This window comes from Dendrobates tinctorius, unplaced genomic scaffold (assembly GCF_039654945.1).
Source record: "Dendrobates tinctorius isolate UK_male_01 unplaced genomic scaffold, ASM3965494v1 ptg000120l, whole genome shotgun sequence".
Classification (NCBI taxonomy): Eukaryota; Metazoa; Chordata; class Amphibia; order Anura; family Dendrobatidae; genus Dendrobates; species Dendrobates tinctorius.
The window spans coordinates 21,674,943-21,699,800 of NW_027361788.1; the positions used below are offsets into that span (position 1 = coordinate 21,674,943).

The 24,858-nt window shown below is 44.8% G+C and overlaps 1 protein-coding gene across 2 annotated transcripts in view; it reads right to left on the reverse strand.

The window, feature by feature from the left end:
- Window positions 1-24,858, reverse strand: part of PLXNB3 (plexin B3) — a 61,740-nt gene that overhangs the window by 12,226 nt on the left and 24,656 nt on the right. For both annotated transcript variants that reach the window (XM_073590893.1, XM_073590894.1), the window contains 17 exons: window positions 21,851-22,897; window positions 21,435-21,614; window positions 21,158-21,283; window positions 14,799-14,899; window positions 12,872-13,004; window positions 11,876-12,032; window positions 10,370-10,478; window positions 9,889-10,000; window positions 9,604-9,732; window positions 7,955-8,077; window positions 6,734-6,827; window positions 5,580-5,749; window positions 5,063-5,208; window positions 2,141-2,246; window positions 1,527-1,657; window positions 1,269-1,445; window positions 38-197 (listed from right to left, as the gene is read on the reverse strand). In XM_073590893.1, coding sequence (XP_073446994.1) covers window positions 38-197; window positions 1,269-1,445; window positions 1,527-1,657; window positions 2,141-2,246; window positions 5,063-5,208; window positions 5,580-5,749; window positions 6,734-6,827; window positions 7,955-8,077; window positions 9,604-9,732; window positions 9,889-10,000; window positions 10,370-10,478; window positions 11,876-12,032; window positions 12,872-13,004; window positions 14,799-14,899; window positions 21,158-21,283; window positions 21,435-21,614; window positions 21,851-22,897 — 3,201 coding nt within the window. The remainder of the gene's footprint in view (window positions 1-37; window positions 198-1,268; window positions 1,446-1,526; window positions 1,658-2,140; window positions 2,247-5,062; window positions 5,209-5,579; window positions 5,750-6,733; window positions 6,828-7,954; window positions 8,078-9,603; window positions 9,733-9,888; window positions 10,001-10,369; window positions 10,479-11,875; window positions 12,033-12,871; window positions 13,005-14,798; window positions 14,900-21,157; window positions 21,284-21,434; window positions 21,615-21,850; window positions 22,898-24,858) is intronic.

Here is a 24,858-nt window from a genome sequence, read left to right on the forward strand (position 1 = left end):
CAAGAAAAAGGAGAAGGATGATTGGGAACGGCCTCACCTCATGGACAGGACCAAGAGTAAATTCTCTCTTTCGCCTCCTCCTTCTCCTGCTCTCTCCCGGCTGAGGCTCCTCCACTGGCGACCTCACCAAAGCGCACATAAGTGGCGCCTGCACAACATCCAGGTTTACACCTGTCACCATAACTGTCCGTCCTCCTCTGTGGAAGAAGCAATGGGACATCCATGAGATGAAGCCTCACACGTTCTGATGCCGCTCACTTCCACGTCTGGCACTGAGGAGGTCTTGAGGACAGATAGCCAGAGCACAAGCCGGCCATGCACATGTCCTGGGAGACCCCTGACAATGGGTCAGCAACAGCCACAATCCTTTAAAGGGAATTATTGATGACCTATCCTAAGTATTGGGGTGTGATCAGCCAGACCTCCAATTCTACAATCATTTCATTGTTCATCCAAGCACAGCAACATCCATACAAGTCTGGCTGCACTTGGTACTGCAGTGTAAGTTGCCTGTAAGCCCTCAAAAGTATTCGGACGATCGTCGTTTCCTCTTGGCTATTACTAATAGTCATGTGTATTTGCAATAGGGAGAGGGGAATTGGTCGCTGTCAGACACCTCTGCTGATGGCTTATCTTTCCTGAGAACAAGTGATTGGGCATGTTAAAATTCAACATGCCTTATGCATCTATTTCTCAACATCATCCGTCTGGGGGGACACTCAGAAGGTAACCCATGCTGAAATCTGAGGGCTTGGCCAACTATGCTCTTACGTATATGGACACCTTTAGGGCTTAGCTGCAAAAAGCACAAGGCTCCCCCCATCACCCCAAGAACGGCCAATTGGGATTTCCAAAGGGCTACTGAATATCGATAGCCTATCTAAAGGATAGACCAGAAATATAAAATCCCTTTAAAAGAGACATAAGGAATTGCTGACCTATCTGCAGGATCAATCGCAGACGGGTGGGGATCCAACAGCCGGCACCCCCACCGATCAGATGAGTTTTGCTATCGGATGTAAACGCTTTTGCATAGAAGGTGCTCTGCAGTAGCTCACAATGGCCGCTGCACTTTGATCGGAGCTGCGCTCATCAGCTCCTTTCTAAGTGTTTGCATCCAGCTACAGATAATAAACAGCGCTGAGTGTCAGGGGGCGCTGGGTGTTAGACCTCCAATGATCTGCCATTGATGAACAGATAGGTCAATAGACCTGTATACTTGGACATCCCCTTTAACTAAAGCCCAGATATGTAATTTTCATTCCTACCCATAGAAGGCGCTGGAAGGATAAGCAGAAGAAATGGTCGGGTTTTCTGTGTATTCGTACAAGGGGTCCTTCAGATGTCTTCCTGTTTTTCCATAAAAAACCTGCACCGGCATCTCCTGCTGCACAGAACTGGGGCTTGTCACACAATATAACTGGTCTTCTAATAAATCCCCAAACCTGAAAAAGACAAAAAACAACAATCTGTATTTTGAGCACAGACAGAGTAAAATAATAACATAAAATAATAATAACACTAACACTTCACAAGGCAAATCCCCGACAGTCACCGCTATCTGGTCACCAGTCAGTAGCTTGGAGCCGATAATGGTGATGATTGTCCCACCAGCCATTGGACCCCTTACTGGATCCAGCGTCTGAAGAATGGGGTCCTGAATTGTTAGAAAGAAAATAAATTATTAACCTGAAGCCCCGGCAGCGGTTCCTAGAATTATATTAAATGAGGACAGTCATTTTAGAGCCTTAAATCATAAAATTCTGACTGCCTGTCGCCACCACTAGGGGGAGCTCAATGCATAGGGGCTGATAAAAATACTATACAGAGATTAAAGCTCCCCCATACAAATTAGATAGAAAGTTGGCTGAACCTGCAGAGATTGAGGGGATTGCCACACAGTCTAATGAGTATTGGAGTCTCCTGATTCTCCCCTGACTGATGATGTTGGGGGGAAGAGAAGGATCAGACATGCTAGACTTCAGTGTCCGATCCTTTTGATCTTCCCAGACATAAATCACCACCAGAGGGGTCGGCATAGAAGACACAACAACGCTCGGTCGTGGGGACCTTTCCTTTGAATGTTGGGAGACATAACTGTGCATATGGGGGGCTTCATCTGGTTGTAAAAGCCACTTACCTGATAAGAGAAAAGCTCACTGGAAATTCCAGGATCCCGACCATTTACTGAAACTTCCACAGTGCCAGACGCCTCCTCTGGACTCGCGGACAGGGTGCAGACAATCCTATAGGTAAGTAATCCGCTCTAATTAGCGTCATGATTTGTAGAGCCCCCCCCCCGTACACCATAAATCTGGCCCGACTCTCCCGTATACAGGAGAGCTCGCTCTGTATATAAAGAGCCGCTGCCAGAAATCTGTCGGCAGATTATCGCTGGGAGAACAAAAAGGATAGCCGGATCTTTATCTCCCCATGACCATCATCTGTATGGGGAGAGTCGGGGGGCGCTCCCATTAGACTTTTAGACGAATCTGCTGATATCGGCACATTTGGCCGATATTGGGTATGGGCGGGGGCTTATATTTTCATGGGGGTCCGACTGCTGGGACACCAACCAAATCCTGCGTTACCGCAGCCAAACAAATAGGACTAGGAGGACTCAAGAATTTGCCATGGGTCTGATGGAAGCAGCTGAATGTTTCCATAAGTGTTATAGACTTGGACCAGAGCAGCAAAACGTACGCTAGACCACCGCTCCATGTAAATTCCTCCTAGCCTCTGTTTTGTGGCGGTTTAGCACTCAAAACCATAAAGATCTTGCATTTATCACCTAGAGATCACTTAATTTTTATGCATTTTTTTACCATACGGTTTTTAGGCCTTGATAGATAGATATATATATATATATATATATACACAGTGCCTACAAGTAGTATTCAACCCCCTGCAGATTTAGCAGGTTTACACATTCGGAATTAACTTGGAATTAACTTGGTATTGTGACATTTGGACTGTAGATCAGCCTGGAAGTGTGAAATGCACTGCAGCATGTTATTTCTTTGTTTAATTTTTTTTTAAATTGTGAAAAGTTTATTCAGAGGGTCATTTATTATTCAACCCCTCAAACCTCCAGAATTCTGTTTGGTTCCCCTAAAGTATTAAGAAGTATTTCAGGCACAAAGAACAATGAGCTTCACATGTTTGGATTAATTATCTCTTTTTCCAGCCTTTTCTGACTATTTAAGACCCTCCCCAAACTTGTGAACAGCACTCATACATGGTCAACATGGGAAAGACAAAGGAGCATTCCAAGGCCATCAGAGACAAGATCGTGGAGGGTCACAAGGCTGGCAAGGGGTACAAAACCCTTTCCAAGGAGTTGGGCCCACTGTTGGGAGCATCATCCGGAAGTGGAAGGCTTATGGAACTACTGTTAGCCTTCCACGGCCTGGACAGCCTTTGAAAGTTTCCTCCCGTGCCGAGGCCAGGCTTGTCCGAAGAGTCAAGGCTAACCCAAGGACAACAAGGAAGGAGCTCCGGGAAGATCTCATGGCAGTGGGGACATTGGTTTCAGTCAATACCATAAGTAACGTACTCCACCGCAATGGTCTCCGTTCCAGACGAGCCAGTAAGGTACCTTTAGTTTCAAAGCGTCATGTCAAGGCTCGTCTACAGTTTGCTCATGATCACTTGGAGGACTCTGAGACAGACTGGTTCAAGGTTCTCTGGTCTGATGAGACCAAGATCGAGATCTTTGGTGCCAACCACACACATGACGTTTGGAGACTGGATGGCACTGCATACGACCCCAAGAATACCATCCCTACAGTCAAGCATGGTGGTGGCAGCATCATGCTGTGGGGCTGTTTCTCAGCCAAGGGGCCTGGCCATCTGGTCCGCATCCATGGGAAGATGGATAGCACGGCCTACCTGTAGATTTTGGCCAAGTACCTCCGCTCCTCCATCAAGGATCTTAAGATGGGTCGTCATTTCATCTTCCAACAAGACAACGACCCAAAGCACACAGCCAACAAAACCAAGGCCTGGTTCAAGAGGCAAAAAATCAAGGTGTTGGAGTGGCCTAGTCAGTCTCCTGACCTTAACCCAATTGAAAACTTGTGGAAGGAGCTCAAGATTAAAGTCCACATGAGACACCCAAAGAACCTAGATAACTTGGAGAAGATCTGCATGGAGGAGTGGGCCAAGATAACTCCAGAGACCTGTGCCGGCCTGATCAGGTCTTATAAAAGACGATTATTAGCTGTAATTACAAACAAGGGTTATTCCACAAAATATTACACCTAGGGGTTGAATAATAATTGACCCACACTTTTATGTTTAAAATTTATTAAAATTTAACTGAGCAACATAACTTTTTGGTTTGTAAGATTTATGCATCTGTTAATAAATCCTGCTCTTGTGTGAAGTTTGAAGGCTCTAACTTATTTGCATCTTATCAAACCTGCTAAATCTGCAGGGGGTTGAATACTACTTGTAGGCACTGTATATTTAATGTACCGTTTATAATATCACATATATATATATATATATATATATATATATTTTATGTACTTATTTATTTTTTTTTTTTACAACAGTGCAGGCTTGTTTTTCATTAGCCAGATTTTACTTTTGGCAATTTTGCTAAGATTTTTTGTACGATAGTGCTGCAGTGGAGTACAAAACTTGCAATAAAAACATCAAACATCGTGCGCCATTAGATGAATTTGGAGCAAAATCCGCCAGTACAAAAAGAAAGAGGAAAAAGAAAAAAAGGATCCTGCAGTGCACAAACCTATTACTGTAGTACTACTACCCACCACCAGGGGGTGGTAAATAACAGGCACCGCAACAATCAAACTGTGACCAATTAGAAGCAAGAAGGGTTCGAGCCGCTAATAAACACGTCTATTTCAGGAAGCCATCGTGGACGGCAGCCGCTACTGGAACTTTTATAAGAGGCCGGACACTAAAATTAAATGTCCCAGTAAGCAAAGGCTTAGAAGTACAGAAGTGGTGAAATGGGGGTGAATCAGTGGCGGTGTTTGAGGAAATGACTGCGAAAATACAGACATGGCGCTTGGTGTGGCTATCTACTAACCTGTTGGATACGACGTACAGTTCTGGCAGGAGGGAGCACGGCTGGTCGCATACAGTCACTGACACTTCTTCGGCTTTCTGGCCCATGTTTGCTCCATCAATGGTAATGGTCGTGCCTCCTTCCAAGATACCAGTCACAGGGGAAAACTAAAAAGTAAAAAATAATTAAAAAAAAAAAATTATATACCATATATACTGTATATCCGTATTACTAAATCGAGTTACAATCAAAACTATCCACCTGGCTATAAATTATGTTTGCAGCAGGTTATAACAGCCAGAGGTGAATAATTCTGAGACTGCAGTAGTCGGTAAAATTATTTTTGTAGTAAATTTGGAGAAAACAAGTTAGATTTGTTGTGTTGAGCGATTTACATGGTTCTCTTACCATCAGTATATTGATCACTGTGATGGCTGTTGTAACCGAAGTATGGGGCCGTATTGTACTGCACCCCCCACCCACATAGAATTCACGGCTTATGAAGCGGTAAGGCTGTGTGTGGCCCCTGTATACATACCGAGTGGATGAGCGGTGTGGGACAGACATGGACAGTGCTGTGGCCGCATTGATCCTTGTGCACACACAAAGCCTTGGTTTCCTCTCCGCACCATAGGCACTGGTACTCCGGGGGTAAGGCCTGGCAACGGCTGCAGTCCGACTGCCCCACAGAGCAGTTATACAAAGTCACTGGGGGGATGAAAAGATTAAGATGAAAACATTTGGGGAAGAGAGTGAAAAAAATGGAGTAAAATAATGAAATAATGACTCATGTAATTTCAATTAAGAGGGGTTTTAGGGTTTCAGAAAATACCTGGCATAGCTTGCTATAAAAAGGAAAAAAAAGCGCCTTCCTCATTCTCACCCGGTCCAGATCTGGTTTTTCACCACTGTTGTCTGCAGCACTGACATCACGTCAACAGCACTGCAGCCAATCACCGAAATCGAGGACTCTGCCAAAGCTGCTCAGGGAAACTGAGCTCTCTGATTGGACTCCCAATGTGGAGTTAAGATCTGGAAGATCCCCTTAAAGCTGTGAGCCAGCTATGTATGTATGCTTAGTTGGGCTGAGTGTGCATATTTTTTTTAATTGGGGAGTATGCAGCTACCAGATCCCTCGACGGTGACTTATCTGGTTAGAGAACTAAGGATCGGGCATGTTGACATCAATATGCCTGACCACCCCCCTTAAGCAATAGATCAAATGAACGTCCGACAGTCGGGTGGTCCTAACAACATTGGTGGGTCCGGATAACCTTAGCTTAATGTGAATGGTTGTCCACTACTTAGATAGCGGAAGCCTATATGTATGCTAGGTCCACAATATCAGATCGGTGGGGGTCCAACACACAAGACCCCTCCATATACTGTTACGACCCTCATTGCACACTGCAACTCTGCTCCTACTGAAGTGAGCTGCAGTACTCAACAACAGCCACAACATGCTGAGTGGCGTTCTGCTGCTCCCGTTCTGTACACCGCCAGAGCTGAGAACAACAGATCGGTGGGGATGGCGGGTGTCTTGGACCACCAACCTTTAAGGCTGACGAGCTGATACAGTCTGGATATGTGATACAATGCACGGCACAGTCTTATATGGATCTCACACAGTCATGAATTCCCACCTCTGTCACACAGTCAGTAAATATACCGTTACCGTGTAGCAATAAATACCTGTAATGTCTCCCTCATTATCCACGCGGTACACGTCCCCTTTCTTCACATACACAGGGACCTGATGCTCCATCGCTTGTAGGGGGTACTCGTACTATCAGAGAGAAGAAGCCGCCTGGTATTAATCATTACATCGGCTACGTGGCGGCATGGTCACATATTAATAGGGATCATCGATATTTTACTATACAAGTTTATACATGCAAACTGTCCCTGAAAGAGTTAAATAAACTTTTTGTCCATTTTGAGCAACTACATCGAGACCTTCATGAAATTGCCAGAGCAGTAAAAGCCCCGCATTGGAGGACCCGAGAGGACTACGCATTACATAGACAACCCATTGTTTCTAATCAGAATTGTGTAATACTTTATTTTTCCTGTGGGGGCACTGCAGGGAAACTAAACACTTGCTGTGATTATGAGAAAAAAAAGCAGACAACCCATTTTAAAAAGGAGACAACCTAAGGCTATGTACCCACGTATGCGTTTTTGCCGCGATTTTTTCCGGAGCATCCCCAGTCTCATAGAATATAGTTAGAAATGCGGATTTTTCCGCAAAATTAATGAGCATGCTGTGTTTTTTTACCGCGATGCGTTTTTTTTGCGGAAAAAAACGCATCAATATGCACAAAAAGTGCGGAATTCATTCAAATGAATGGGATGCTTCTTGTAAGCGTTTAAGCGTTTTTGATGGTAAAAACGCTTCTAAAACGCGAAACAAAAATGCTTACGTGTGCACACACCCTAAGGGTCCCGTTACACATAGCAACGCTCCAGAGATCCAGACGATACGACCTGGTAAGGATCGCTGGTGCGTCGCTAGTAAGCTGTCAAACAGGCAGATCTCTTCAACGCCGCAGCAACGATCCAGCGATCCGTATAACGACCTCAGCGGTCGTTGGGCCCTTGTCACACAGCAGCTATGCTGACAACTCAGACCTCGATAGGCATTCTTCAACGAGGTCGCTCGTCGTTGTTATGGCGTCAAACACAGCGATGCATGTTGGCCAGCGGGACACCAACGATCAAAAAATGGCCTAGGACATTTGAGCACGATCAGCGACATCATAGCGGGGGGGGGGGGGGGGGGGGCGGTCGCCGCTATGTGTCACATGTAGCGAGATCGCTGGCGAGGTCGTTGTTGCGTCACAAAACCTGTGACGTTTCAGCGATCTTGCTATGCGTGAAGTACTTAAGTCTGCTGCAGTCAGTCTGGCGTACCTTATGGGATTCACAATGGACCTTATACAGATCCTTTTCCGCAGTCATCTTGCTGATCTGCGCTCTCAGGGTGATGGGCGCTCCTTCCACCTCTATTACGCAGTTGAATTCTAGAGCTTCGCCCTGAAAAAAATAAAAACAAAAGATTGCACATTATTCCGCTGCCAAAAATGGTATTTAAAGGTTGGTCCGGGACTAGAAAAAGGGTCTGCTTTTTTTTTTTTCTATTACAGCTCAACCCCATTCGCCTCCCAGATAACCCCCGGGAGGAGACAAGCAATACAATGCAGGATTTATTTTTTTTTTTTAAAGTATAATTTACAGAATCTATATTAAAAATATATATTAAAAATTTTTTTTGAATAATCCACCTTTTCCCAGCAAAAAAAAATAAAATAACGATAAACACATTTGGTATTACCGAGTTTGTAAAAAAAAAAAAAAGTCAGGCCCGTCAAAATATAAAAGGATATAAACCGTATAATAAAAATCGAACATGCCAGAATTGCATTTTTTTGTTGATCGCTGAAATTTGTCCACAATAAGCGATCAGTACGTCTCATGTACACCAAAGTGGTATCAATAAAAACGTGAGCGCGACAGAAAAATAAAATGAAAGGACTCAAAGCAAATGATTTATTTATTTAAAATAAACTATTGATTTATGCTTTCTGTCCACTAGGAGGCGACACTATGCTTAATCTGAAAAAGATTTGGCTCTGGCTCCTCCTCCACAGTATACACCCCTGGGCGGCATCCGCCTTACCTCAGTTTTTGTACCCAAGCAGTAGGAGGAGATAACAAATCCAACATAACCAAGCCTATAAACAAAGGCTACTATGTACAGCTCAAGGAACAATATGAGTACCCAACATAATAACAGCCCGCAAGGGCAACAGGGTGGGAGCTGTGTCCCCCAATTAGAGGCTAAGAGAAAGATTTTACGGTGAGTACACAAAAATCTCCTTTACTCTGTCGCCTCATTGGGGGACACAAGACCTTGGGACGTCCCAAAGCAGTCCCTGGGTGGGAAGCAATGGACGAATATTGTGCTGACAGGTCCCTAGACTTGGGACACTGCCGCCTGCAGTACCAAGGTCTTGTGTCCCCCAATGAGGCGACAGAGTAATAAACTATTGATTTTTTAACCATTAAAATATATAAAAGTACAGGTATCGCTGTAATCGTATGGACCTGAAGAATTATGTTTTGCCAAAAACAATGGATAAATTCAATTTTTCCCTCCTTTTTCCAATGCAGTATATGGTAAAATAAATGGTGTCATTCAAAATTACAACTCATCCTAAAAAAATAAAATAAATAAATAAATAAATAAAAAAGTCCTCATACAGCTATGATAATGAAAAAAAAAGTTATCGTTCTGGGGGGGGGGTGCACAAACCTAGAAAATTTCTCAATCAGGAAAGGGTTAAGAGGCGTCTCTAAGTGACGAAACACAAACTGATTCCTATTTGAGAATCTGCCGGGGACGGTTATACTACATCACTTAATGAAGGCTGATCTGCAGTACCCGACACGGCCTTAGGACAGGAGAAGCACTGTTGAATGTACCAGTGAAAGTGTTGATGTGAATCTGCCCAATATCTGTTATTACAAAACACACATTTCATAGTATCGGCAAAACTCACATTGAGGAGTTGAAGATTGTATCCGATCAGATCGAGTTCTCCGTCCATGCCGACGTGAATCAAGTGAGAGCCTTCAACTTTCTCCACCCGAGGGCAAGATCCCGGACCCCACAACTCCCTCTGTTCATCCTGCAAGAACAGTAAATACCTTATTGCATGGCCAAATCCCATCAACATGGCACAGGGACCCAAAACCATGGAAGATTCTCTCCCCAACATTACGGTTGGTGACGTGGCACCATGCCCCATGGTCACTATGGACCCACGAGTAACTATGATTCTTACGTTCTGGCTGTATATGATAATCCCCTCGTGGCTGCACTGTGGAGTGTGAGAGCAAAGGTGGTCCGACAGACACCAGTAACACCTCCAGGGGCTGCTCACACACGCGCTGCACCTGTAAAGACAAACCCTGCCATCATCATCAGTGGGGTACAGACAAGTATAACGCCCCCTGTCCTGACAAAATATTGCCTAAAATTGGGCCGACGTTGTTCTATCACAAAGAGGTGGGCTTCCAACTCTCAGGAAGTCATCTGTTCTCATTATTATTATTTTAATAGTTAAATGTCACCGTCCGTGATCGACAGCATCTAAATAGTTAATAGCAGCAATCGGAGCTAGCTCCAGTCACTGCTGTTATGGGCAGATGACGGCTGTATAACACAGTACTTATGTAGTGTGTGAGTGAAGGGGTTAACGATTCCTGTGCCCATAAATAATTCAGGGTTCACTTAATTACCAACCACAGCCTGGGCTAACTCACGGATTAGTCACTGCCAGGTCCATAACAGCCGCACAGTCATAGAAGACAAAGTCGGTCACGGTGACGGTGACTTCATGGAAGACCAGCGCCAAACGTACAGTCACGTGATCTGGAAGAAAAAATATAGATATATATTGGCTTATAGTGATTTATCATTACGCCACATATATACATGTATACGGTATAGGTGTGCAATATATGTCGCCGGTTGTATCGTGTAATATCCAGCAGGGGGAGTAAGCGTGACCAGGGAGGTCGGAAGCAAGGAGAAATCTCAAAGCCAACCTCACTGTTACGAGGATAAAGGGGAAATAAACTTATAAAAAGAAAATCTTTTTCTCCTCCGACATTATCTGTTGGGGAATAGTCAGGGGGCCACCCATACACAACAGACTGACGACTGATTGGGACAATATTTTTTCTAATTTAGTCTAATGGGCATGGGGTCCTTAAAGCAAAAAGACACATACATCCACTATCAGGATGACTAAAATGTACAAAATGTAGGAATTTAACCCCAAAAATTTGTATATTTTTTATGAGCTTTTCATTATTTTATACCCAAACCTCATATAGAAAAAAAAAGTAGTTGTGGGATCGCTGAGAATTCGTCAGTTCCAACAACAGGGAGGTAACTGTCCCTTGTATAAATAGCACAGTACTGAGCATGTGCGACCACGAAGCCGTGGTCGCACATGCTCAGTACTACTCAAAACACAGAAGGAATATAGGACCCCTGTTCTCTTGATTGTGAAAGATTGAAGCAGTCGGACCACATCGTATATCATGGATATACGATGTATGTTCTTTATTAGAAAGACCCTTTCATTTTTTTTTTTTTTTTTTAGAAGAAATATTAACTCTCCTAATTCTGAACAGAGATTTAACATCGGCATGGAAAAAAAGGAAACTACTCGGTGCACACGAGAGACACACTTGGACAATTAGAAGGAGCAGGCTTCATATGACAGGCACAAGGTTTCTGAGAAGAAAGCCTGACCTCTGACCAGCACATGGCCAGGCCCTGTACACACTGGCTTCTTGTGAACCATAAACCTCCAATCTCTGCAATCTCAGGAACTTTACCAATGCTGTTAACAACCCTGATTATTATTGCCAGAGACAAAACAACCAGCACCATCGATACCTGCAGCGAACGTCTGCAAGACATTAGATGCAAGGAGACGACTGTAAAAAAAAAAAACTTATGGGGGTGCAGCCTAGTAATTGCTGCACTTGAGGGTCTTAATGGGGTCATCTACTATAGAAAAGTTCTGGATCCTCATCTCATTGTCAGGTTATAAAGAGCATCTCGCAGTCTGGAGGATCAGTACATTTAACAGACCCGAGTATTGAATTCAATTGGCTTTTGCATTATTTCACCTGCGGAGGTGCTGCAGGGAAACTGCCAGGTTGTCCCACACATTACAGCTGATCCCTTGGTGTTCCAGCAGAAAGAAGGACTTGTCCGACGTGAAGAACCCTTTTACGTTGTCAAAGGCTCACCTTTGCCGGGTTGATTTGAGGGCAGTAGTCCTGGTGGCGGAGAGGTGCACCTGACCTTGTTCCCATAGACATGGGCAGGACTGGACCAATCATTGAACAGACAATTCCAAGCGTCTTGTTCTGCACCCGATGGAAAGTTCAGCACAGTCATGGAGACCTGAAGAGAAGCGAGAAATACAAGTAGGATTCATCTGCCGAACCAGCTCAAGCCTTTCTTTTCATTTATGATTTTTTTTTGGAATACCACCAAGTTTCTAGTGCATTATGGGAGATAATTGTGACACATACAAGGTTAAAGGGGTGATCTCACAAACAAGCACAGGAGAGACAATAAGTGTGGACCCCCATACACGTCAGACAATCATTGGCCGACCCTGCTGATATTCAGCCTACAGTCTAAGATATATGGAGGCTTCCTGACTCTCCCCCAATAGATGATGTCTGGGGGCATGTCTGAATTCAGACTGACGATCCTTTAGTTGTCTAAGAGTTAAACTGCTGAGGGCTCGGCTCCTGTGTATGAGGGGAGTCAGGAGAGGGAGCCTTATGTATGGGGGTCACTTAGGGTCCTATTTCTGGCACCCGCCAATCACGAGAATGGGTGTCCTATGGGACACTGGTTCTGGTAATGCACCTCTCTATACATTCTCTATGGGGGCAGCAGTGAGCACATTCCTGACAAATGGTGAATACAGCAGTGGTAACACATGTACACTATTGCACCATTCACATGGGGACACGGACCCCCATTCTCCCAGCAATCCTACATTTATTGCCTATCCTGTAGAAAACCATAAGCCCCTTGGTAGTCGGTAAGATAACCGCAGGCAAATTCCAAGATGGGACGAGCAGAACTTTGATTTTTTACTTTGGGTGTGAATAGAGAAGAAAACGACACGCACATGCAGTACACGATTTACAACATTGCTCAGTGGATTAAGTAGCCTCTGGGCTGTAATCTACAGTATTGGGACTTGAGCCTCTTACTGCTCGCACCTCGGTCTGCTCGAGTCTGCTCTGGTTGGCCGGATACAGATCCTGGATGGACACGCACTGAGTGTGATCGTCGAAGCTCCATAGCCAGCGGTTGGCCTCACTGCTGGCTGCACATTGCAGCTTCTCTGTGCACCTACAAGGAGGAGGACCAAATACGGAGATGATTAGGAGAAAGGCGAGGAGAAGACGTGGAATTTAGGATGCCCATACCCCTCGTATTACTAGGCTTAGAAACTTTCTATATGAGCGAGATCCAGGATTGAATTTTAACCCAGGGTATTTTAACAATTTAGAATATTCTTCAGTTTCTGTTACAGGAAGTCGCTGGTTTCCCACGTCTGACACTATCAGACCGAGTACTGACAAAGATGTCTGTTCGGCCAAGGGTCTCCTGACCTGAACCCAATAGCTTCATACTCATGTATGACATTGCTAAATTCTGGTGAGGAGACCCACAGACGGTCTGGACATTGCTGGTTGTACTCGGACCGTGAATGTCAAAGGTCTGAAATTGGCCTTGACTCATGCAAAGTTACTTTCTTGGTCAGCAATTCATAAATCCTTTAATAAAATTCTTAATAAAGTAGAGAACTCCTCATTTTATGTGTTTCCAAATGCAGTTCCAAAGTAACATCAGTAAAGATGTCAAGCGGGAGTCACACATAGCAATCTCGCTAGCGAGATCGCTGCCGAGTCACAACTTTTGTGACACAACAGCGATCTCACCAGCGAGATCGCTGTGTGTGACAGCGATCAGCGACCGGCCCCCTGCCGGTATCGCTGATCGCTGCAAGAAACCTCTGGACATTTTTTTCGTCGCTAATCTCCCGCTGGCCAGCACGCATCGCTGCGTGTGACAGGTGGGAGACCAGCGATCAGCTGTAAAATAATAAAAAAAAATAAAAAATATTGTTTTTCTCACCTTTCGACGTCCCGCGCAGCCATCCTGCCTCTCTCCACGCTCCCGGTCCCAGTGATCCTTTGCATGAATGACCGCGAGACGTCGCGCTGCCGTGAGACCGTGACATTCTCGCGGTCATTCTCGCAAAGGATTACTGGGACCGGAGCGTGGAGAGAGGCAGGATGGCTGCGCGGGACGTCGGAAGGTGAGAATAACAATATTTTTTATTTTAATTCTATTTTTTTACAGGGATGGCATCAGCACTAACGAGCACAGCGATGCCGGGCGCTCGGTATCGCTGTGCTAATCGCTGGTGAAGCTGTCTGTTTGATCACATAGCGATCACATAGTGACTTATCAGCGATCCTGACACGTTGATATCGTTGTCGGGATCGCTGGTAAGTCGCTATGTATGACTCCAGCTTCAGGCTCAGACTGGCCCAATGGGGAGGCTGAGAAACCCCAGGTAGGCCCCTAAACTAACAAGTCTGTGACATGCTTAGCAGGTGCTACTATGAACTCCCAGTATAACGCTCTCCGATGCAAAATACTGACGAATACTGAACGTGTACCATACTGCTCTTCCGATGCAAGAAACATCAAAGCGCACACAATGCTGGTGCGAGCTGTCAATCAATCAGGAGCGCCGCCACCGCCAGGTAGCTGGGGAACTGTGTGCTCTTGAATCAAGACTGAATACCCCCTTTAAGTGGTACCCCATCTATGTGCTATGTTAGATCTGTCAGCATGAAACAAAATTTTACATAAAAAAAATAAAGATAATACACAACAGTCCTCGCTCAGCAGCCAGTTGTGCATTATATGGGCGGACATACAGAGAACATACGGTGGTCCAAGCCTCCCTGGCGATATCAGCTGATCCCCCTCTACTAAGACCCAATAAGTGCTCTATTTAAATGCAGAAAATTGATGTTTATATTCCCGTCAATGGACCGTACAAATGTGAATGTCACCTGGCAGCCCGTCATCTGCCACTACTCCGTAATTACTCCATTAATTATTTACCTCCCCTCCAGGACACACCAGCCGCAGAAGGGGTCCCCCGCTCCGAGACAAGAGTCACACGAAGCAAAGCTTGAACATTCGGCAACTGGAAGCCTGGTGACCTGGAAAGTAAAGGAGACGAGGTTCAGGGGGCAGGAAAGACGCAGTAAAGATTGCCCCCCTATAAGGGGAGCGATACAATGGGACTGGTCATCAGACAGGCGGACAGTGACTGGCACCAAGCGAGAAAGAATAAACACAATCTAAACTAGAATATAATGTCTTCATGTACTCGGTGCAATCTTTTTCCCTCTGTTATCACCAATTTCAGATCGGGGAGACTGACAAAAAATCCCTGATCTCACGATCACCACTTTATCTCACCCACCTTCAGTACCGAGAACCTTTAGGAACATGTTTCATAAGTGAATAAATGGTAAAGAGGTTTAGAAAATCCATAGTCACAGGGGCGTCTTATTAGGAGTCCTCAACTCTGGTCCAGTAGAAATTGGAGTAACTGCAACAAGCAATTCTCGCTCTGGAGGACCCGACCTGTCCTGGGTTACTCAAACATTCTACTGATGTGAATGGGGATGGTGTAATACTAAGTTTCCCCAGTGGTGGAGCTGCAGGGAAACTCAACACTTACTGATAGGTACACACAAGCTGATCACGGAGAAGTCAACAAGGGGAGAAGCTTGGGGCCTCTTCTAACACACAGGGATGGTCCAAAGCAGAGAAGCCCTTTATAGGTGTTGTCTGGTTTACAGAGAGGCACTGTGCGATGTCAGCATTTACCAGCCACAAACAAAGGGAACCTGAAACAGCAGCTGTTGTAACCAGGGCTGCTGTAACCTGGGCTGCTATAACCTGTTTAAATTTGCATGTGTGAACCTGTAATCAAATATTCAACATCCTTTTCTGTCTAGGAAACGCTGAGGGGCGGCAAACTTCATCATTAATTATGGAGAAGTGAGACGCCCGGGCCCAGGAGCCATGTGTGTGTAATGCGTTATTAGGTGTTCAATAGAAGAGACAGAGTAAGAAACACCCCCAGACCTCATCCTATAGACACAGATGTAGCAGAGGCAGTTTTGTCATCGGGCAGAACACATTTTTTCTTTCTTACTTCCAGTGAACCTGAAATCAGGCAGCCACCGGGTGATTATTAGGAAGATCTGGGCACTGCTCGGCCTACCGTTTTGGAGAAGGGACTTGGGACTTCTCCCGAACAGCCATAACAAAGAGTCCTTGGGGTTTAAGGCACTGTAAGGGTTAACCCTAAATCTGGCCACGCACATTAGATGGCGTTGGTCCGCCTGACCGTTATCCCTCTGGACTCCCCCACACAAAAGACCGAACGTTCCTGGGCCCCCCCAGAAAGCCACTGACACAACCATCTAACAGTGGCTGAAAAAATGTCAGGAAGACTCAAATGGTCGGCCAAAATTGGCGGATTTGGCCAACTTCTATCTAATGTGTATGGGGGGCCTTAACATCACTGGCAGTTTAAGGCAATTAAAAAAAATTGTATGACAGCTTCCCTGACACTACCTTCCATGGTTTGGTATATTGAAGAGGTCAAAATGAAAATCCTTGGTAGTCTAGGGAAATAAACGCTTTCATGCAACGATCCCTGGTGGTTTAGGGAAGTAAACACTTTAATGTAAGGATCCCTGGAGGTTTAGGGAAGTAAGCGCTTTCATGCAAAGGTAACTGGTGGTCTAGGGAAGCAAATGATTTAATGTAAGGATCCCTGGTGGTCTAAGGAAGTAAGCACTTTAGTGTAAGGATCCCTGGTGGTCCAGGGAAGTACGTGCTTTAATGTAAGGATCACTGGTTGTCTAGGGAAGTACGTGCTTTAATGTAAGGATCACTGGTGGTCTAAGGAATTAAACACTTTAGTGTAAGGATCCCTGGTGGTACAGGGAAGTACGTGCTTTAATGTAAGGATCACTGGTTGTCTAGGGAAGTAATCACTTTAATGTAAGGATCCCTGGTGGTCTAGAAAAGTAAGTGATTTAATGTAAGGATCCCTGGTGGTCTAGGGAAGTAAGCGCTTTCTTGAAAAGATCCCTGGTGGTTTAGTGAAGTAAATACTTTAATGTAAGGATCCCTGTTGGTCTAGAAAAATAAGCGCTTTAATGTAAGGAACACTGGTGGTCTAAGGAAGTAAACACTTTAATGTAAGGATCCCTGGTGGTCCAGGGAAGTACGTGCTTTAATGTAAGGATCACTGGTTGTCTAGGGAAGTACGTGCTTTAATGTAAGGATCACTGGTGGTCTAAGGAATTAAACACTTTAGTGTAAGGATCCCTGGTGGTACAGGGAAGTACGTGCTTTAATGTAAGGATCACTGGTTGTCTAGGGAAGTAATCACTTTAATGTAAGGATCCCTGGTGGTCTAGAAAAGTAAGTGATTTAATGTAAGGATCCCTGGTGGTCTAGGGAAGTAAGCGCTTTCTTGAAAAGATCCCTGGTGGTTTAGTGAAGTAAATACTTTAATGTAAGGATCCCTGTTGGTCTAGAAAAATAAGCGCTTTAATGTAAGGAACACTGGTGGTCTAAGGAAGTAAACACTTTAATGTAAGGATCCCTGGTGGTCCAGGGAAGTAAGCGCTTTAATGTAACGATCACTGGTTGTCTAGGGAAATAAGTGCTTTAATGTAAGGATCCCTGGTGGTCTAGGCAAGTAAATACTTTAATGCAAGAATCCCTGGTGGTCAAGGGAAGTAAGCGCTTTCATATAAAGATCCCTGGTGGTCTAGGGAAGTAAATGCTTTAATGCAGGGTTCCCCAACTCCAGTCCTCAAGGCATACCAACAGATCATGTTTTCAGGATTTCCTTTGTATTGTACAGGTGATGCAATTATTACCTGAGCAATACTAAGGAAATCCTGATCTGTTGGTGGGTCTTGAGGACTGGAGTTGGGGACCCCTGCATTAATGTAAGAATCCCTGGTGGTCTAGAAAAGTAAGCTCTTTAATGTAAGGATCCCTGGTGGTCTAGGGAAGTAAGCGCTTTCTTGCAAAGATCCCTGGTAGTTTAGTGAAGTAAATACTTTAATGTAAGGATCCCTGTTGGTCTAGAAAAGTAAGCGCTTTAATGTAAGGATCACTGGTGGTCTAGAAAAGTAAGCGCTTTAATGTAAGGATCACTGGTGGTCTAGAAAAGTAAGCGCTTTAATGTAAGGATCACTGGTGGTCTAGAAAAGTAAGCGCTTTAATGTAAGGATCACTGGTGGTCTAGAAAAGTAAGCGCTTTAATGTAAGGATCCCTGTTGGTCTAGAAAAGTAAGCGCTTTAATGTAAGGATCACTGGTGGTCTAGGGAAGTAAGTGCTTTAATGTAAGGATCACTGGTTGTCTAGAAAAGTAAGCGCTTTAATGTAAGGATCACTGGTGGTCTAGAAAAGTAAGCGCTTTAATGTAAGGATCCCTGTTGGTCTAGAAAAGTAAGCGCTTTAATGTAAAGATCACTGGTGGTCTAGGGAAGTAAGTGCTTTAATGTAAGGGTAGTGAAGCACCCTGACACAAAGCACCCCTACCAATTAGCTGAAGCTGGGAGATTTCAGCTCTGAAGCTACAGAATAGTGAATGCAGCACTGGACTACAATATAAGCTGTGATTCAGGATCAGCACTAGTGTATACACCTAATTGTATGCCAGCATGTCATGTAATGCCGCCTCCCCCCGATGCTGTCATTAGGACCCCGGTCAGCTGCTCGGTATAAGAATTCAAGGACGAATTGTGAACAACAGAAAGTGTTCCTGGTGGAAAGAAGGAGCAGGAACACGATGTGACCAGCACAATGCAGCTTTATCACTGGAAACTGTATCATCGTATCAGGAACATTGCCAGCGTAACAAAAAACAAGAGATCATTAAAGGGGTTGTCCACTTTATAAAACTAGAGTACCGCTGCTGCAATCTAACGCTGATAGATCCGAGCAGTGCAAAGCAGTTGGACCCCACAGATCGCGTTGTCACTGGTTAACCCCTTTAAATGAAAATGACAACTTACAGTCCTACAGACACATATGGATGAGGAGACCCCCGGCCAGTCCAGGCAAGGTGCAAAAAAACAAAACCACTAGAAATTAAACAAAAATAAAATGGAAATGCAATCATGAATCGGGCCCTTCGTACGAAAAAGGGGAATTACGAAAATCAAACTGGAAAAACGACAACTCCATATGAGGAAGGAGGCTCAGGGTTACCTGAGGCGTGGGCGACTTATGTTCTGTAGAGGAGCAACTAAGGGGGTGGGAATCGGAAGATCGTTTGGGGTCAAGTGCAATTCTAGTGCCAAATTTATGGGGGGATATTTTACTGATGTGGTCTGTGGTCATAAAAAATCAGCTGAGAAAAACCAGAGTACCAAACTCTCCATCAGGCCATCTAGCGAGCTCACTGATGGATACTCAGTAAACTCGTTCTGCAGTCAGTAATAGACATGGCAACGCAGAAGGCAAAAAGGTGCAACATTTTTAATGAAACCCAATAGGAAGAGTGATTTGTTTTTCGCCCCAAATACAACCAGCATTTCAGCCTGACACATTGCCACATGTTACATATCTGGGGCCTTTTAGGAAATATTTTGAGATTTTACAAACCCCTTTAAGACTGGACAAGCCACCAGGCCCAAAGAGCCGCCTGCAGATCCTCTAACCCTCCTCAGTCATTCATGTGCCAAATCATGCAGATAAAACTTTGCAAAACCCTGACTAATGACAAGTCCAGGAAACAGCAGACATGGCAGTGCCCGGGCCCAATTCTGCTGAAGGGGGGGGAGGTAGTTTTCTTTTTTTTTTAATTAAAGTTTAACTATTGTGTAACAAAATCTTCTGCTACTTTGTAACGTTATTATTCAATATAGAGGTGGAAAACCAGTCTGGACCCAAATCACACAGCTGAGGGGTTTGTTATAATGTAGCCATGCACATGCAACAGCTGGACAGTTAAAGGGAACTTGTTACCTTTTAACACTAATTTATACTGTTTGTTTTGTTTCCTAAACATATATTTGTATGATCAGTAACTGGATTTTATCCCTTCATGCAATCTATGCAAATTATTTACTAGTAGTCATGGAGGCGGAGCCTCTTACATGAGTAGTCATGAAGCACATGGGACAGATGCTTGAGCTAGAGCATCCCGTGTTGATGGACGTCAAGCAATCCACAGTGGACGTATATATGGCATGGGCTCTATGACTATTCATGCATCCTGTGTTATCTATTGTATGTAGAGGTGTTATCAGTCATTGTACAGGAGGAGGAGGTGAGCTGTGACATCACATATTGTGAATGGTGGATCCTGACTTACTGTATATAGAGGTGTTATCAGTCATTGTACAGGAGGAGGAGGTGAGCTGGAACATCTCCTATTGTGAATGGTGGATCCTGTGTAATCTACTGTATATAAAGGTTGTCAGTCACTGTACAGGAGGCAGAGGAGGTGAGCTGTGACATCAGCTATTGTCAGTGGTGGATCCTGAGTTATCTACTGTATATAGAGGTTATCAGTCACTGTATAGGAGGAGGAGGTGTGTTGTGATATCTCCTATTGTGAATGGTGGATCCTGTGTTATCTACTGTACATAAAGGTGGTATCAGTCATTATACAGGAGAAGGAAGTGAGGTGTGGCATCACATTGTCAATGGTAGATCCCATGTTATGTTATCTACTGTATTCAGAGGTGTTATCAGTCATTGTACTGAAGGGGGGTGAGGTGAGCTGTGATATCTCCTATTGTGAATGGTGGATCCTGTTATCTACTGTATATAGAGGTGTTATCAGTCATTGTACAGGAGGCAGAGGAGGTGAGCTGTGACATCACCTACTGTCAGTGGTGGGTCCTGTGTTATCTACTGTATATAGAGGTGTGATCAGTCATTGTACAGGAGGAGGAGGAGGTGAACTCCAACATTAAATATTGTGAATGGTGGATTCTGAGTTTACTACTGTATTTAAAGGCGTCATCAGTCATTGTAATTCTGTCTATGATAATGAAACTGATGCCATTTTTTGTATATTTCTAGATATATTTGATTTAAACAATAGTTCCATTTTCTGATTACACATTTTTGTTATAGCTTAGTTTACGATTTAGCCACATGCATGGGGGAAAACTACAAAGTGTCCCCTCGGAACATGTCCTTTGTCACCCCGTGCATCCAGAAACCCCAACAGACTGCGCTTTCGGTTTACGTTGGGGAAATAATCAGCTCCAGTAATTTGTTGGGCTCTTTTGATGGCCTAGGCTAGGTTGCCAAGTCATCGTCATCCATTTTCTATATTGTTGGACTTCCCCATTGTTTACATTCTGCCGCAGGTGATCAAGCAGACATCAAATACATCAGGGTGGATCTTGCTTACCATTGACTCAGTCATAACATACAGGAGCCTCCCCGAGGTGTCCAAAACTAGGTCAGGGCTTACAGGAGATCCCGGTGCCACTACTAAGGAGCTGTAGACTTGTCCAGCACCAGAAGAAACAAAGACCTAAAAGAGAGAAAAAAAAGATAAAACTATTCCAAAATGAACATAGGTCGCTGGAGACAATCTCTAGGACAATTACAACACAAAGATTCCTCCTCATCCTTGAATCCTTCATGGATAATGTTCCTCGCTTTGACTAAGAACCAGTTATCACCTTATGTATAGATCCTCCAGCATCTCCTAGAAAGACAACCTTGCGAGAGTCCTCCACTAACGCAGCTACAGCAGTGAGACTGGAGTCATTAGTGATCAGAGGTGAAGCTATGACCGAGACTCTGCTGGCAATTGGGCTGGGTGTGTGATCGCCTCCACATGGAAAGTTCTGTGGGGACTCCTGGAAATAAACAATAAATGGTTATTGAAGGTCCAAGCTTGAAGCCAATATTGGTCAAAGCAGGAGGCTTGAAAATGCTTTCTATTTTTATGGACCTTGGTTCCTTGACAAGAAATAAGTCAATAAGTTTGGTTATTCTCAAGATGGTACAGAACCACTTCCTAACCTTACAAGAGGTGCATTTCGGAGATGACCTATTGCAGACGTTAAGCAGGACTATACATTTGGGCACATACCTTAGGGAGTGCTGCACACTTAGAGTTCACTCCATATTCAATCCCGGCCTCTTCTTGTCCACTTTCCCCCCTGCCGGACTCCGTATAACATAAGACTCTTGCTTTCTCGATCCGTTCTTCAATGTCTTTCATCATAAAGGAACATAGAGCTGTCCGGCTACTGGGAAATGGGATGGGACCTTGGCTGGCCGAAAAGACCACAAACAGCTCTCTGTTTTTGGTCTCCAGATGGGCCGCTTGCGCCAAGTTGTAGCCATCGCATACAAGAGGAACTTCCACATAGGAGTAGAGGTGAATGTCCTTACTGCAGACGCTGCCGAGATATGTTTTGTACTCCATTTGCGATTTCGATCCACGCCGGTAAAACAAGAAGTAAACATGGCCTTCATCGGAGAAAGTTCCTACAAACGTGTTATTGTAATCCGAAAAGTCGCCCACCACAAGTTTACCCAAACCTTCATTGGAGAACACTGATGACTTCTCCAGTTGCCGTATAGTAATGGGTGGGATTCCACTCGAGAGTCTAGCAGTCAAGCCCCGTCCTACAAAAAGGTAATCACCTTGTGGTGTCCTCTCGACTATCCCTACGGTGGTGACTTTGGGATCGTTGGCTGCCACAAATTGGTTGTCACCAGGGTCCTCTGTGCGGTAAATTATGTTAGAAATATTAGCCAAGTCTCTTTTCTCGCAAATTCCCTGAAAAACATGTCCACAGGTCAGTAATTCTCCACCGTGAGTGTTGACGGTCAAGAGCTTGTTGGAGTTCTGGGTCTTAGTAGCCTGCTGGCAATCTTTTAGGTCTTTGAAAGGAAGGCACTCAGGACTGTCCAACACGGGACCAGTCGAATCCTCCGACATAAGCTGAAGGTTGGGCGACAGCTGGAAGATCCAGTTGACAGCCCCAATGTAGATGAAGCCAGAGCTGGGGTCATAAGCCATATGGTTGAATGTGACATTTGGACGGAGAAAGTTGGGAAAAGAGGAAACAGACAAAGAAAGGCCAAGAAAGACAAGCAGGGACTGGGCCAGATCCAACATAACGATCACCTGCAGAAGAGGAAAATATTAATATTACTGGAATGATTTGCTCATAGCAAAAATCCACTCATGGAAGCAGAAGGGATGGGACATCAGCAAAAATAAAATGTGACACTGTGCCAAACCTTCCTGGCACAAACATTCATGACTTCTGAGAACGGATAATGAATTTACCGCAAAAACATGTACCGTAAGAATATTTCAATTGTAGGAAGTTCTAGAAGAAAGCCAACAATAACTCCAACATTTTGCGTAGAAGTAATGCCTCAAATACGGTTTGCCGAACCTGCCGATTTCAGTGGGAGGTGTTGGGCTACCTTCTGAGAACGGAGGAGCTCCAATATCTCTCCTGCCATCATTATACCCAGTCTTATAAGTCATTGGCTGGATGTGCCTTCCCATTAAACAAACATGCACCCAAGTGTTTGTGCATTGCCTTGTACGTGTGCGGTCCTAGCCCACAATGGACTGTAACTGGCTAGCAAAAGGACTATATAATAGTCAAGGCCGACATTACCGACATGCACGCACCATGGGACTCCATGTAGAAGATGAGGGTCCAATGCCTTAACTTGAACCCGAAAGACACAAAAATGTGTGGCTGTCTGGAATATGGACAGGAGCACAGAACTGCATACGGAGCACAGAGACTGATCTTTTAGTGCGAATTCGGCCTCAAAAAGGGTTACCCACTACTCAGAGAACCCTTTCACAATTGCTCTATTCCCCCTTATACTCCCCTCCAGAGCGGCCGCTGTTCTAGCAATGACGCCGCTGATCCGGCAATGACGCTGCTGGCTCTCCCAGGGCTCGCGTGACAATGCTATGTAATGTGAGCCCTGCAGCCAATCAGCACCCGCTTCACTCTCATTTCCTTCCGATATAACCAGGGAAGTAGCAACACTCACTTCTTCCTGGCTGTTATTTTATAAGGGGGAATATAGCAGTGGAGAAAAGGTTGTCCAACCTTTTAAAAGGTTATTCTCATTTTCACAGATAAATATTGTCGGATAACGCTTATAAATATAACCACTTTTGCAATTTACTATTGATTAAAATTTGCAGTCGTTTTTGAGATATAAACACTTTTCTTTTGTTCACAGCAGGTTGCCTAGGAGGACGACCACCGCTGCTATCTAGCTTGTAAGCATGGCACTGAGGCTGGCTGGGGTTAGAAGGTAATCTCGTTAAGTGTGAAATGTAGCGGCGACCGGACCCCCTGCTAGCTATCGCTGATCGAGCTAGAATGAGCAGGTCCATTTTTCCATCGTTGGCGTCCCGCTGGCCAGCACTCATCGCTGTGTTTGAAGCTTAAAAACGACGAGCGACGTCGTTAGCGACGCAGAGCTCAGCGATACAGGTCTGAATCGGTTACAATTAAGTTGTGTGAAAGGTACTCAACGACCAACGAGGTCATTATGCAGATCGCTGATCTGTCTTGCGTCGTTGATGAGATTGGACTGCTTGAAAGCTATCTAGCGATCATGTAACGACGCACCAGCGATCTTTGCCAGGTCGGATCGTTATCGTTGGTGCGTCGCTATGTGTGAAGGGGCCTTTAGAGCAAGCTCCAGCGATCCTGGCCAGCCTCAAAGCAGTGCTTACAAGATCAACAGGAAAGAGTTTGTAAACATTGCGTGTGTGCACGTATGTCTATATGTACTGGATATACACATACATACTGTGGTGCAGTGACCACTGTGACAGCTAGGGGGCGCTGTGTGGGCGTCTCAGGACATGCACACAGGCATGTCCATTATTGTAATGGAGAAAGGATGAACGGCAGGATGGTAAATGACCGATATGTATCACAAGGTGGGTGGCCTTGTAATGGAAGCTGGAACCGGTATTAATCAGCAGATATTCTGCTGAGGGTTTGATACTCTGTATTAGGGAAAGCTTCCAGGTGGCTTGGTGAGATGGGTGGGACCAGTCACCTACAAACCCACCCAGGGGTGTGTGTCTGAACG